The sequence below is a fragment of the Emydura macquarii genome, unplaced genomic scaffold (genome assembly GCF_026122565.2).
Source record: "Emydura macquarii macquarii isolate MOO-44397 ecotype Brisbane River unplaced genomic scaffold, CSIRO-AGI_Emac_v2 contig_295, whole genome shotgun sequence".
Lineage (NCBI taxonomy): Eukaryota > Metazoa > Chordata > Testudines > Chelidae > Emydura > Emydura macquarii.
In genome coordinates this window covers 3,743,255-3,756,577 of record NW_027130432.1, presented here as the reverse complement: position 1 = coordinate 3,756,577, position 13,323 = coordinate 3,743,255, and the positions used below count along the sequence as shown (strand labels likewise).

The 13,323-nt window shown below is 39.8% G+C and overlaps 1 protein-coding gene across 2 annotated transcripts in view; it reads right to left on the bottom strand.

The window, feature by feature from the left end:
* The window catches only part of NKD1 (NKD inhibitor of WNT signaling pathway 1), a 151,352-nt gene extending 138,944 nt beyond the window's left edge, over nucleotides 1–12,408 (bottom strand). For both annotated transcript variants that reach the window (XM_067550815.1, XM_067550823.1), the window contains exons 1-3: nucleotides 11,935–12,408; nucleotides 11,751–11,783; nucleotides 11,356–11,519 (exon numbers count right to left, since the gene is read on the bottom strand). In XM_067550815.1, coding sequence (XP_067406916.1) covers nucleotides 11,356–11,519; nucleotides 11,751–11,783; nucleotides 11,935–11,959 — 222 coding nt within the window. In that variant the 5' untranslated portion in view covers nucleotides 11,960–12,408. The remainder of the gene's footprint in view (nucleotides 1–11,355; nucleotides 11,520–11,750; nucleotides 11,784–11,934) is intronic.
* Nucleotides 12,409–13,323: the final 915 nt, after the last annotated feature.

Below are 13,323 nucleotides of genomic sequence, written 5' to 3'. Positions count from 1 at the left end.
ATTTAAAAATATATACTCTGATTCCTAAAAGTAAATCTAAATAAAATGTTGCTAGAAAAAGCAGGCTAGTGATAGAGTATTTTCCATTTTCTACCCACTTGTGGCTTGCTCACTCATTGCACACTGCCCATTTGCAGATAAAACTTTGACTAAAGTAACCAAATGTAACATTAACAGTGCTGAGGCGGGAATACTCACAAGTTCTCTCAGTGATGACTGGCAAAGAACCTACTCCTTGATCTTTAACTTCAGAAAGAGTCTCTGGATGGTGCAATTGAAAAGGCTGCTGTGTGTTTATTTTTGTTTTTTCCTTTTCTTTTCTTTTTCATAAATTACTCTTCCGTTTGATGTCTATTCTAGCTCTTTTTTTTAAAAAAAAAATAGACACACATCAGGTTAAGATGAAAACTGCCCACACGACAAGTTTGTGTTTACAAGCTTAATAGCAAGTTTCATTTGAACACAGGTCAATGCGGCTCTAAGAAAACATCACATACCAAAAATCACACATGGTTAGAACACATCACGAGCAGAGAGGAATTGTGGACTCAAGTCTGTGAGGCACCGAGCCAGTCTGAGAAGCCCTTTGAAGTTAGAAAAACATCCTCTGGTCAGAGCACATTTGTGAAACTGTGGGACAGGCGCTTTAAACAACATTCACTCTGAGATCACCTGCGGTGTGCTGGTGGATTGGCGCCTGTGTAGTTTTAACAACATAACCCTTTATGCTCCACAAAAAACTCCCTCTCTCCAAAATGTATCATATCAATAGTGTACAGTCAGAAGTATTGCATGGCAATCCCTGGATCATGCAGCTCCTTACAGAACTCCTTTCAGGAGTTTCATTAAGGTACGTAAAGTTTGTGCAAAACTTGCTGGTAAACAGAACTTTGTTAATGGATGAAAAACAGTGCTTTATTATCTAGTCAAGATGGCAACAATTGAGAATCATGGTGGCCCATCAATGCGGCCAATGAAAATCCATGCTGCATAAAATCCATGATACAGTTAGTCTTGCTAGCCCCGGAAGATGTTGCACCCAGATTCCATGGGATAACATTTTGTTTTGGCACTATTTTAATGACTCAACCATTTGCAGCCAAAATCTTTGAGTCCAGGGTACACGTTCTTCTTCTCCTCTCTACAGCCAGAAGATGAGCCCAACCATCAGAAGAACCTCTCGAGCCCTGATCTTGCAAACTGAACACTGTGTGCAGACTCCTGGTCCCCCACCACACATGGGAGCCACCCAAGATTCAATGGCATCCTGCTAAGAATTTCCCCACATGAATGAGTTTACAAGGTTAGGGCCTTAAAGTGGTGGTTCCGTTTGAACTGGGTCAACTTCCCTATGCTTAATTCTGCCCTCAGTTAGACACATGCCACCTCCCTGGAATCAACAGAGTTGTGTTGGTCTAATTAAAAGCCAAATTTCCCTCTCACTCCATTTTTTTAAAAAAAAGTCAGCATTACCCTTCTGGCCCAAATTCTGCCCTTACATATGCATTAAAAGGACTTCTCAAATCAGTGGATTTGCACAGATTTATAACCCAGGGCAGAATCTGGCCTACAACAAGTAATTATAGAAAAACACCACGATTTGAAAAAACAACTAATTTTTGCCTTTCTATTTATTATGAATATACCCTAGCCACAATCTTTTTTCAGAGCTCCTGTTGAGGTTGATGGAAGCTCTGACTCTGCCATAACGGTAAGATATGGATCTCCTTCCTTGCTTTTAACATGCTCTTAGGAGTAAGAAATTAAGATTTTTCTCATCTACCAATTTCGCCCTTCTCTGTTTGGGAAGCAATCAATTTCCCTGTTTTGTTTTTTTTCCATTGAGGTGAAATGAACAGCTTTTTGTGTTTCAGTTCCTTGGTCGTGCACCAGTATTACAGAGGTTGCCGTCAGAAACATGTACAACACATGGAACAGGGTCAAATAATAGCTACTGCTACAGAGCTAGAAAGGGACCTCACCATATTTTTGTAGATCCCACAAGACATTACCTATTGTTTGCTGTTTAGTTATTGCCAAATCCAAGGAGCTTCTCACTGAGGGATCTTTAATTCCATAGCTCTTGTCATTCCAGTTTGGGCCTCTTAGCAAGAATCACAGGGTGCCACAGGTTATGAATAAGTTGTACCGGCAAAGATGTACTTTGGGCATCAACTGTGTCTAATATGCACATAGGCTAAGCATTGGCAGAGCTTGCAGAGCTCCTGTCCTTATTAAGGGCTAAATACCCTCTTTGGAGAAGAGCACAGGGCAACCATGGAGTTCAGAGAGCATTTAACAACATAAATCTGCCCCGTGCTTGGCGTTAGTCCTGCACTTTCACAAACACTGGTTTCATCCAAATGAAAAAAAAAAAAAAAAAATTCCCCCTCCCGCGTCCATCCCCCCCCCAAAAAAAAAAAAAAAAACTAGTTAAACTAACACATCTTAAAAAGAGCTGGGGTGTTAAGTCTGATGATCTGACCAAATTCCAACTTGGGTAATCACATTCTGCCTTCCTAAAATCCCCCCTCAAATGGATACAATATACTTCCTAAACTGTTTTGCTTCATGTCAGCTGCTGCACAGCTGCCAGGCTTCAATCCAGCAATGGGTGCATTTCCAGGGTAGGTGAAAGACCACCTATAATAGTTGCAGTAGCAATAATATGAAAAATTTGCTGCCCAATTTCCTGTGACATATTAGTCCAGAGCAAAAGGTTTGGTATGTGTCTTTAATCAGCCATGAATAAACCATTAATAAAAGAGGTTTATTATGGAAATGTGGGTGAGACCATAATGGAATAATATAACAGAGCTCATCGGATTTTAAAAAATTAAAAAGTCAACCTCCAAACCATTAAAAATAGGTATGTGATATGTTAATGGACTGTTCCACTGCACTAACTAATCCCGTAGCTAAAATATATTTAAAAACTCACCTGCAAAGCCCTATTCCTGATTATCCGAGAATATAACATGCAATGTAATTGACAAAATCCTTACTGAACTGTCAGAGAAAAGCGACTGAGTAAATTGCCATGGTTGGGAGGAAAAATGCTGCCACTACATGATCAGTGCAAACACTAGTGAATTAACAGACTGTTAATTTGGCCATTTTATACCACCATCCTCACCAGATCATACTGCAGAGAACCTGAACTAAAGCCCATTGAAGTCAATGAAGTTCCTATTAACTTCAGTGGGTTTTTGGATCAAGCCCTAAGGGTATAGGAAAATAATGTGGAGGTTTTACAGATTATGTAAATAAGACTTGACCAACCCAAAAAGTTACTTAAAAATAAAACTATCCAAATATTTTATTTAAGGTATCTTAAAGATTCCTTTAATACATACCTCCATATTAGGAACAAGTCCTTGTACATAATCTTTATATAAATAAAAAATAGTTTAAACTGTGATAACCTGTAATGTTTACCCTCAAAATAAAATTAAATATTCAGCATGACTAAATGGGGGACAGTATTTCCATGGGAAAATATCAAAGTATTATTTATTTTTCTGTAAGTACTTGTTTTGAAAAGTATTTCCTCCCCACCTGGTCTTAGGCCACAGTCTGCATTTAAACAGTGTGTACCCTTTAGAAAACTATGAAACTTCTTTTTTTAAAAGCAGAAGCATATGAAATTATTTCATCCACTTTTCATATAGAAAGTCTACAGTTGACCATAAAGAAATAGGCAGGCTCCCAGTATAAACTTACTAGGATTACATCAAAGACCTTCCTCCAGGATTAGATGATTGATTTCTCCAATGCTTTTTAGAATTTCTTCCAGGATATTTTGGGTTATTGCCTTAGACCTTGCTCAGCTGGAATGATAGGTATTCTCCTTGCTAGATTGTGATGTTCTCTCTTTTAGGGGAGAGAGTGTCTGTAACATATACACACACACGTACACTATGTGAAGCGGGAGAAACCGAGAAAGACTTGGAAAGTTCACAAACAAAATTCTTATTTGTTGTTTTAAAAAGAGAGAGGTTTATAACAGAAACAGTGTCACAGGCTTAACCACAGCATTTTATGCAATCCAGAGATTGTCTTTTACTCTATGAGCCCAGGATCCTATGCTCCTTACTGAGGAAAAGCTCTAACTGAAGTCAATACGAGTTTTTTCTGGATAAAGAATGCAGGATCAGGTCGTGTATAGGCACTTGTGCTCTACATGGCACTTTTGCCTAAGACTTGGTTTCACACCCACGACCCTTTTTACTTGTCTCTTGGTTCCTTTTCCCTGTATAATTACCCTTGTGGAATTATATACATTTTCTGCCAGGAAAACAGGAAATAGCTGAGACCTTAGCTACCACCATCATCTCTTTGGAGAATCAGACAGCAAACTATCTCTGAGGGCACCTAACACGCCCACCTGCATCCCTTTTCCTCCCCCAAGACAAATCCGTCACCTCGGTACCACACATAATTCGCATTGGACTGTAGATCAAAAGATCTAAGGCTGCTCCCAAATCTCATTCCTCCTGCAAGACAACACTTTGTACTGTCACTTTGCTTCCCCCTTATTTTGTACCTCACAGCATGTGTGGCTGCACCCAAGATCAAACACCTGGGCATGATTTTCTTCCACAGATCTTGAATCGCAGAGTTATACTTTAATGGGAACCTCAATATACTTAATCCTTTAAAGCTGCCACAGCAGTGACCCCAAATGCATTAAATTCCATCATGATCACAAAACACAAAAGTATTTTTCAGCGACAGACAGCACAGAGATTTTGCTGACCACATACCAACCCATCTATGATCTAACGTTGCATGTGCTGCATACATTTGCTAGACTGAAGCCCCAGGTTAGCTGGCAGAAAATCTAGGCACTTTAGAAGTTTTATAAATTAAATTCGGTTCAGAATAAAAGCAGTCTCCTAGCCATGCTTCAGATGAGATGCACAGATTCACAAGGGACTCACTGCAAGTGACAAAGTGGGTTGTTGCCTCTGGTGACTGGCTTTAAATCCAAAGTCGGTGACTTCCAAAAATGAGTTTGATGGTCTTTGCTGTCATAATACAACTGGATCTCCTTAAAAGTAAGACACAGCCCGGCCCAATTCAGTATGATTTGCATATTGGCACTCTTCTGGAGAAGGCATTAACCCACACCAAAGGGATGTCAGGGACAGACTAGAGGCAAGACAAGTATGAAAAAGCACAGATGACACTGTATGAACAATTTCAAAGGAGGCTGTTTTCTGTGTCTCTAATTTTTTTTAAATGTACCTTCACCAACTGCAGCTATAAAACGCCACATATTTAAGCACATAAGTCAGTAAATTCATATGTACATTTTAGTTTGTGGATGTAGTTACCCACATGCATTAACAGATAGGACTGAATTTACACATGGAGTAAAAAGGCGTTGTTTTCCCATAGTCACTTTTCAGAGTTGACATGTACCTTAATGTATTATCACAAAGTCTGAGTTTATCACAAAGTACAGGTACTTTCACTCAACACAAATGGCAGGGGCAGGGGGAAAGAACGTGACATTACAAAAAATTGCTCCAAATATTTCTTACGTTTCAACATCTGCCATTTCCTTTTCTACCAAGTTTCAATGCTAGCATGAAGCATAACCCATCCACAAGAATTTCTGTGAAGGCCAACTGGTGGGAGGTGCATGGACTGCACATTCCGTTTTGTTTTAAAAATCACCACCAACAATAATAACCCTCCTTCAGAAAAAAGTCAACCCTTACAACGTTTCAATACTCAAGTGACTTCTCTTTCCTCTCTTCCTAACCCAGTTCAAAAGCAACCATTCAAGTCAACTGAGATGATCTTCAGAGGGGTGCCTGCAAATATCCACTTATTTAGCTCTTCCTGAGTCTTATTATAGATCATACAAAAAAACCGTAAAGAGAAACCTTATGTTAATGAGCTCTAGTGTAAAGAACATTTCCATATGTCCAGAATCATGTAACAAATTTCTCATCTTTGTTGTAAGCAAAGTTTTAGTATAAAAGCCTGGAAGAAATTATTTACATTTAAACCAATATGGAATATAACATATCATTGTTATATTTCATCCTAATTTGTATTCCTTAGAACAGCCCCCTCTTTCATGAGAATTAGGCTTGTATGAAGCCAGGAGGTGCTATTTGTTATTGGAAAATCTAAGTGACATAACCTTCCCATGTCAGTCAGATTTAGACCTCCCTCAACTACTAAACAGAATATATTTCATCATTATCATCATCATTCTCAGTAACAACTTCCATATTTTTCATTGTCTGAAGAGATCAAATACATTGATTTAACAAGATTTGTTTGCAGAGACTTCACGGCCGTTTAGCTTTCCAATCAACATCCCAAATTGACAATGCACCATATTTAATCTACAGTATCTTTGAAACAAGCACAGATGAAATGCAGATTGTTTCCCATCCACCTCCTCCATATGGCTCAAGCAAGTCAACTTTCTAATTTCATAATACAAAATATTTAATTTATGCTTTTCTTCATATGTCAATTTAACCTCCGGCACATAGCTCTGAAACCATGTAAGGATGTTTAAAACTTTCCATATGGAAACTGCATTGTGGTTTTTAATTGTACCAACTGGTATCATTCAAGGGTAATTCCCCTGGAATCCAGCTTTCTGATATAGTATTGGTCAATTCACTGATCTCATCACCATGGCACTAATACTTTCAGAGATTCTTTGATAGTTTGTGTTCATACTGTAATTTCCCAAATCAGAGCTGTCAAGATGTACTATGTGTACCACTAATTAAATTGTCAGGTTTGTTGGCACCAAGTTGTCAACAGTACTTAGGGCTTTTCTCTCCTATCTATTTCACTGCAAAATTTGGGTGAATTTGTTTTGGTTTACTACACCTGATGCATACAGACTTAACAATTATTCAAACACTAGCAATACCTACAACTGATAAACCCACTGTTAATTTTAACCAGGTTTCCGTGAGTCAATAGCGTATGTTATATACAAAATGCCAATGGAGTAGACTATGTGCATGCTTAAAAGGCGGCAAGTTAAAATGTTGTTTTTTTGTTTGTTTTTTTTAAAGTAGGCACACAGCAATATGGCAGACAGATAAACTGTCCAAAATTTCTACATTGCTACCATGACAATAAAAGGTCAGCCTTTCAAAACAGTTCTACTCATGAGATGACCTCCAAAAATATTGCTAAATAGTGTTTAATATTTAATGTTACCATTTTAATGGCCTTTGAGACAATGTGAATCCAGACCATAGATCATAAAATGATTTTTATGGAATTATGTTTTCATTCAGGAAACATGACCTATTTACGTGTGTGCTTTATAGACTATATCTATGTACACATACACACGCATGCTTACACACACTATTAAACAGATCAATCTTTTTAAAAGAAAGATCCTGTTAGAAGAGTATCGAAGCTGACACTTCGCAGTCTATTCTCTTTTCAAACAATGCATGGAATGTCCATTAATGTCAATGGAAGTTACAGGCACAGAACATATGGAAAACATGCCCCAATCTTAAAACCAGTAACGTCTCTTAGTATTCATTCTGTACGGTTCCCAGCCAGGGTGTACAACTCCTATTGATATCAATAAGAATGGAACATGCAAATCAAGAACTGTATAAAGTCCTAACAATATACCTAAAGTCTTTCCTAGTTTTCCCATCATGATAACTTCCAACTTGGCTCAGTGGGTACCAGTTTATTTGGAACTCATGCATGCAATTAAAAATGACAGATTTTTCAACCCAGAACTCTGATTTTGATGAGACACTCAAGTAAGAAACTAGTAAAATTTGTTATGGCTTTGAAGATAAAAGTAAATTGAATTAAGCAAATGCTATATTTAAAAATTTTCCCTCTAGCACAGAGCTGCTTGTCAGTTTAAAAAAAAAAAATCAAATAATGGTGGTCTGCAGAAATAGTTTGTAAAAATAAACAAGATGAATAAATGAAAACTGATAAAGGATAATCCACACTCAGTGACAGGAAACTTTTCCCTTTTTCTCCAGCCTGAAGTTAACTCATTCATAAACTAGCAACAAACACATAGTCTAGTAGTTTCAATTAGCATTAAAAACAGAAGATAGCTCAAGACCTCATAATCATGGATACCCCAACATTGCTTTTTTCTTTAATTCATGTCACGGAATGAGTTGGCTGCAACTGAACCCCAGCCTGCACAGTAATTAAAAAATGTAGAGCACAGCAGCCCCTGCTGGGCAGGTGTCAATGTTTTAATGCGATCAGAGCTCTTATCCCAGAACAGAAGGCTGTTTACATGCCAAAAGTGCATTATTTCAAATGCAGCCACCTTACCCTTGTTCGTGCCTTCACCCAACAACAATTACTATGGGATCCTTCTCAGATGACTGATGTATTTGGCAATAGTTGGACACTGATTCATTTTCTCCTCATGAATGTTGGGGAGAAATCAGCTAAGCAAAGCTTGTTCCAATCAGAAAACACTCTAAACTACAGTTCAGTCACAGAACAGCTCTTGAATTTTTTAACCATAGTCCTCTCATACAGTTCAAGATTCAGTTTACACAAATATTTCCCTCAACTGGCTTATGAAACTCATCTGTGTACATTCAATCTTATATTTTATGTGAACATACTAAACTTTATTTTGTTAATGTTAGTCATTCATTCCTTGTTGCTTCAAACCGGCTACTTTAATCCCCATGTACTGAAATGTCAACTTCTTTGGATGACAGAAGTGAACCAGATTGGTGGCCTGTTCTTGACAAAACCCTGCAATTAGTTTATATCCTGATTTATATATAGCGTTATGTCAGATTTCTCTATTATGAACAAGTTTTCACCAAGACGATCCAAAACTTCACAGCATAACACTGTTGAGCTCTCTCAACTCGCATCAAAAGCTAAGAGAAGATGCACAAAATTTCATAAAATCAGGTCCAAAACGCTAACCACAACATTGTTATCATCAGGTCTCTTATTAGAGATTCCTAAGAGAAGAGGCTCAATAATGCACAAAAATATTTCCAGAGCCACTGATTTTTCTCTTATGTAAACTCAACTGGATAATTCCCTGAATCCGAACACCATTCTCGTCTCCATCTGATCTAACTATTCCTACCACAAACCACAATAGTAGCAATTAAAATACAATTTTTCACTAAAGTAGGTTTTAATGAAAAACCAAACTTTCAACCATGGCACAAGCACAAAGAACAAACTTTGACTGATTCGAGTATAACAGTACGGCATTGTTTTGGTATGTACAATTGTTATTTAGTGGTCCATGAAATTGATTATAAATATTAGTCACCTCTACATGTTGAAGTAAACTAATAACTAAGATGCTACGCTGCAGTCCACTTGATAGCTTGAGAGGATGGACTAGAAGATGATCTTTCGAGGTCCTTTCCAGCCCTATATTTCTATGATTCTATGACATCTTGGTATATCAGTGGACCAAAGTTAGGTCTTAGAATTGGTCTTGTAACCTTGACTTCATAACCTTTGTCAAAATGACTGTACACACAGCATATCTGTTTCTACTGTAGGAGTAGAAATATATCCATCATATTTTAAGGAACCTTAATGTGACTGTCAAAACCCTCTTCCAGCAGGATGCCAATAGCACTAAAGCAATTAACAGGCAATGGGGCCATATATACTGGGCAATAGGCCACCATTATTTTGAAACATTTTACATCAAACTATTTTAGGATGTGCAGTCAACACCCTCTATGGAATAGTAAATTCAAGCACATTTCAAATTAACTAATTTTAGAGGACAGTAAAAAGTATGGATAACATAGCTAATTGCTGGGGTCTTTCAATTAAGTCAGAAAAACAATGAATTTTTATTAATACATTTAGAGATGAGTAAAACTCATGGAGTTAGGAGTTCTGCAAATCTCTCAAAGTAATCATTGAGGTTCATAAAACTTAAGTTAGAATTTGTGGGGGGATTTCCTGTATTTTAAACTAATATTTTCTTTTTGTATTCAGTTTAAGATTCTCTTTCCTAGCCAAACCTACATGTAAAGGATAGAACACACACACACATCTCAAAAGTTTGACTCACAAAAACGGGTTGAATTGAAGAATAATTACAGATAGTTATTATATTCTATTTATGTGTATAGATTATACACACTTGCTATTTTAAACAAGAAATTCTTTCTTCTCTGCTTCTCTCATCACATTTTCACAACGATCTCCAAATTATTTCTCACTCCTCTAAAGAACTTGGTATAATCTAATGAATCACTTTTAGCTTTTACCACTCTGGAAGGTGTTCTCTGTATTTCATGACCTCCCAAGCACAAGAGAAAGGTTTTAAGATCCCAAAATAGTCTCTTGTCCATTAAAAAATTCTCACATCTCAAACAGGAGGAAAGGTAAAGTTCAGATGTTAAGTAAAAACTGCACCACTTATGATGAAATGACTCTCAAACACAAAAGTTTGCAGGATGTTTGGTGATGTTGCCCTGACTGTGTTTTCTGACACACATTCCTGCACTAGAAAGCAGAGATTCCAATCTCCCCATCTCTCAGGTTACTTTTCCACTGACCCAATTTAAGGGATTGATCCAAAGCCCATGGAAATCAGTGGGAGTCTTTTCATACACATCAATGAGTCTTAGATCAGACCCTAAAGGAGTAGGATATTTGAGAATCAGTCTTCTACAACCCATCATTCCCTTCGTTGCAAGAGACAGCATTAAGAAAGAAACCTACAAGCCCCCTTCTCGCCCAAACTTTACACAGAGGATTTGGGGTGAGGCGGGGAATATAGATTTCTCCCAGGCAGCATGTGGTCACAGATGACTCGCTGGGAAGTGACAAGTGGCAAGCTCAAAAACTCCTTAAAAAGAAAATCAGCAGTGCGCTAATAATGTGAGCAAATAAGCAAATAGCACTTTTCAAAAGTAGTAAAAAGGCTCTGCACTCAGGAACTTCTATGTCAGAGAGTCAGGGCTAAACTTGGGCAGCAATAACTCACTGCCACAGGCAGTAGCGACTCTTGGTACATTTTGGGAGCAGGGCACATTCCAGCGGTTTTCTGTTTGTTCCTGTTTGCAGTGGGTTTTGTACTAATCGTCCTGCTAATAAACTAGCGGGCAGGTGCTTTTACTTCTAAGAGGCTCTTATGCCAGAACAGAGTTTGTTCTGCAATTCTAACCTCATCAAAAGGGCACAAGGAAGCCACCCCACGGGGCAGCCCCTAAAAGCAGCATCTGGGCAAAGGGGAGCCTCTCTCAGCTGAGCTGATCCCTGGGAAGGGAATGGAGAATGGGGCTTTGGTTGTTGGTGTTTGAAGAGGAGAGGGGGAGGGGTTGGGGAGTTTGTGCAGCAGAGACACTGACATACCCTGGTGCTGGAGAGCCTGCACACAGCCCGGTGTTGGCAGCCTTGCAGGAGTCCCGTACCGCTGCCCCCGCTGCTGCTGCCGCTGCCACCGAAGTATTTCTGCTTCACCATCCAGTCCTCAATCCCTTTCCGAGCCAGAGAGGCGTTCACTGCAAAACTATCACCTAGGAAAGCACAAGAGACAATGGCACACTCGAGCAGCACACCGGTGCCCTCCGCCTGCCCCAGCCCGGAGCACGCTGCACACAGGGTGCTAGTGGTGGGGGGGGCCCAGCACCTGGGGGATAAACCTGAGCCGGGCACCTCCCACAGAATCCGCCGCAGAAAGTTTTAGGGGGAGAGAAGGGCGGGGGCGGCGGGTGTGAAAGTTACTAGCAATAAAGAGCCATCCCTACCTTCTGGACTTTCTCTGGGTTTACAAACGGCAGCTAGGCAGATCCACGGGGAAGTGTGTGTCGGGGGGTGGGGGGAGATAATAAAGGAAGATCATTAGACACCAGTATAAAAATCACAACAAGCAAAATGAAATCCAAACAAGGGGGAAAGGGGCTGCGGGAGTAGCAAGTGAAAGGAACTAACCATGTTTCGAGTGAAGTTTCCCCATTTCTCTGCATTGATCTGCAATTACGATTCATTTGACTGTTTTCAGTGTGTTTTTTATATAAAATCCCAACGTTTAGAAATCCATGTGCTCCTCTTCCCGCCCCCTGCTAAAGCAAAAGCAAAATCAAATCTCAGTTCCCCTTCTGCAGCACGGTCCTGTGTTCCTCTCTCTCTCTCTGCTGAAGTCTTTCTCCTCTCTCTTCTCTTTTCCCAAAGACAGAGGCGGTTACAAAAGACCTTACTTCACCCACCAGGGAACATGATTGACACCTCATTGAGATTAGACCACTTGCAGGCAGCCTCTGGATTCCTATTGGACTGAGGCGGCACATGAAAGAGAATAAAGATCCTTTTGGAGTCTCAAAAAAAAAAAATTAAAAAAAAAGGAGCAGCAGCTCTAGTGCATTTCACTTCCAGCCAGACACAGGCAGCAGAGCACAGAGTCATAGAGAAAGCCCCTGAAAGCTGAAATGTGTTTGCTAAATCTGACGCACTAGTTCATGCAGTTGCAGGGAGGAAACTTTGGGAACACGCTGCATGCTCTAAATACAGTCAGATCCCCATCATTTCCCACATTTAGCTGCAGCTTTCCAAAAAATTTCCCCCCTCAGTGCTGAATGAGGAAAATACACAACCTCTGCCAGCCCCTGGCATTACACATTTTAGTAGAGGGTAACTGTGGAATGTGTTTATTCTGATGTTTTCCTCCCATTGGCCCAAATTCTCCATGCCAGCCAAAGTGATTCCACTGCAGACACAGGGCAGGGTGGGTGCTTTGATGTACTGCCTGGTTTATGGAACTGGCTGGGAACTGGATCAGTCCTTGGTGCAAACGACAACAGACCCAAGGGCTGCTCTCATTTAGATCCTGCTGAAACTGTCATATAGGCTGACCAGGAGCCCAGAACAGGCTGGAGTGCAATATGTGCTTCAGTAGCACACCCCACACCTCCCTTATATGCCACTGGCTTCAAAGGGGATTGTGGCATGGTACAGTTTCACCGGCCCTTCAACACCAGGGAAGCTCCCTCACTCCAGGAGTATCTCATGGGGGAAATCATAGTATTCTGCCAGCTTTGTGACCTCTGTACAACAGCTGAACCAGCTCAAAGGAGCTGTAGGGAACCCCAAAATCAGGGTCATCGGTTTCCACAGGATTTGACAACACTCAGAACGTCAGAGCCCATAGGGTTGCAATCCCATTGCCTGAGTAAGGGCTTGAGGGCTGGACCCCAAATTAGTTTATCAAACATTTTATTTACACATTTCTGTGGTCCCTTAGAAGCCACTGTCTCAATGACCTCCGAGTTTTGCCTGCAGCAGGACCACAGGTCTGGATACATCTGCTATATTTTTGGTGCTTTA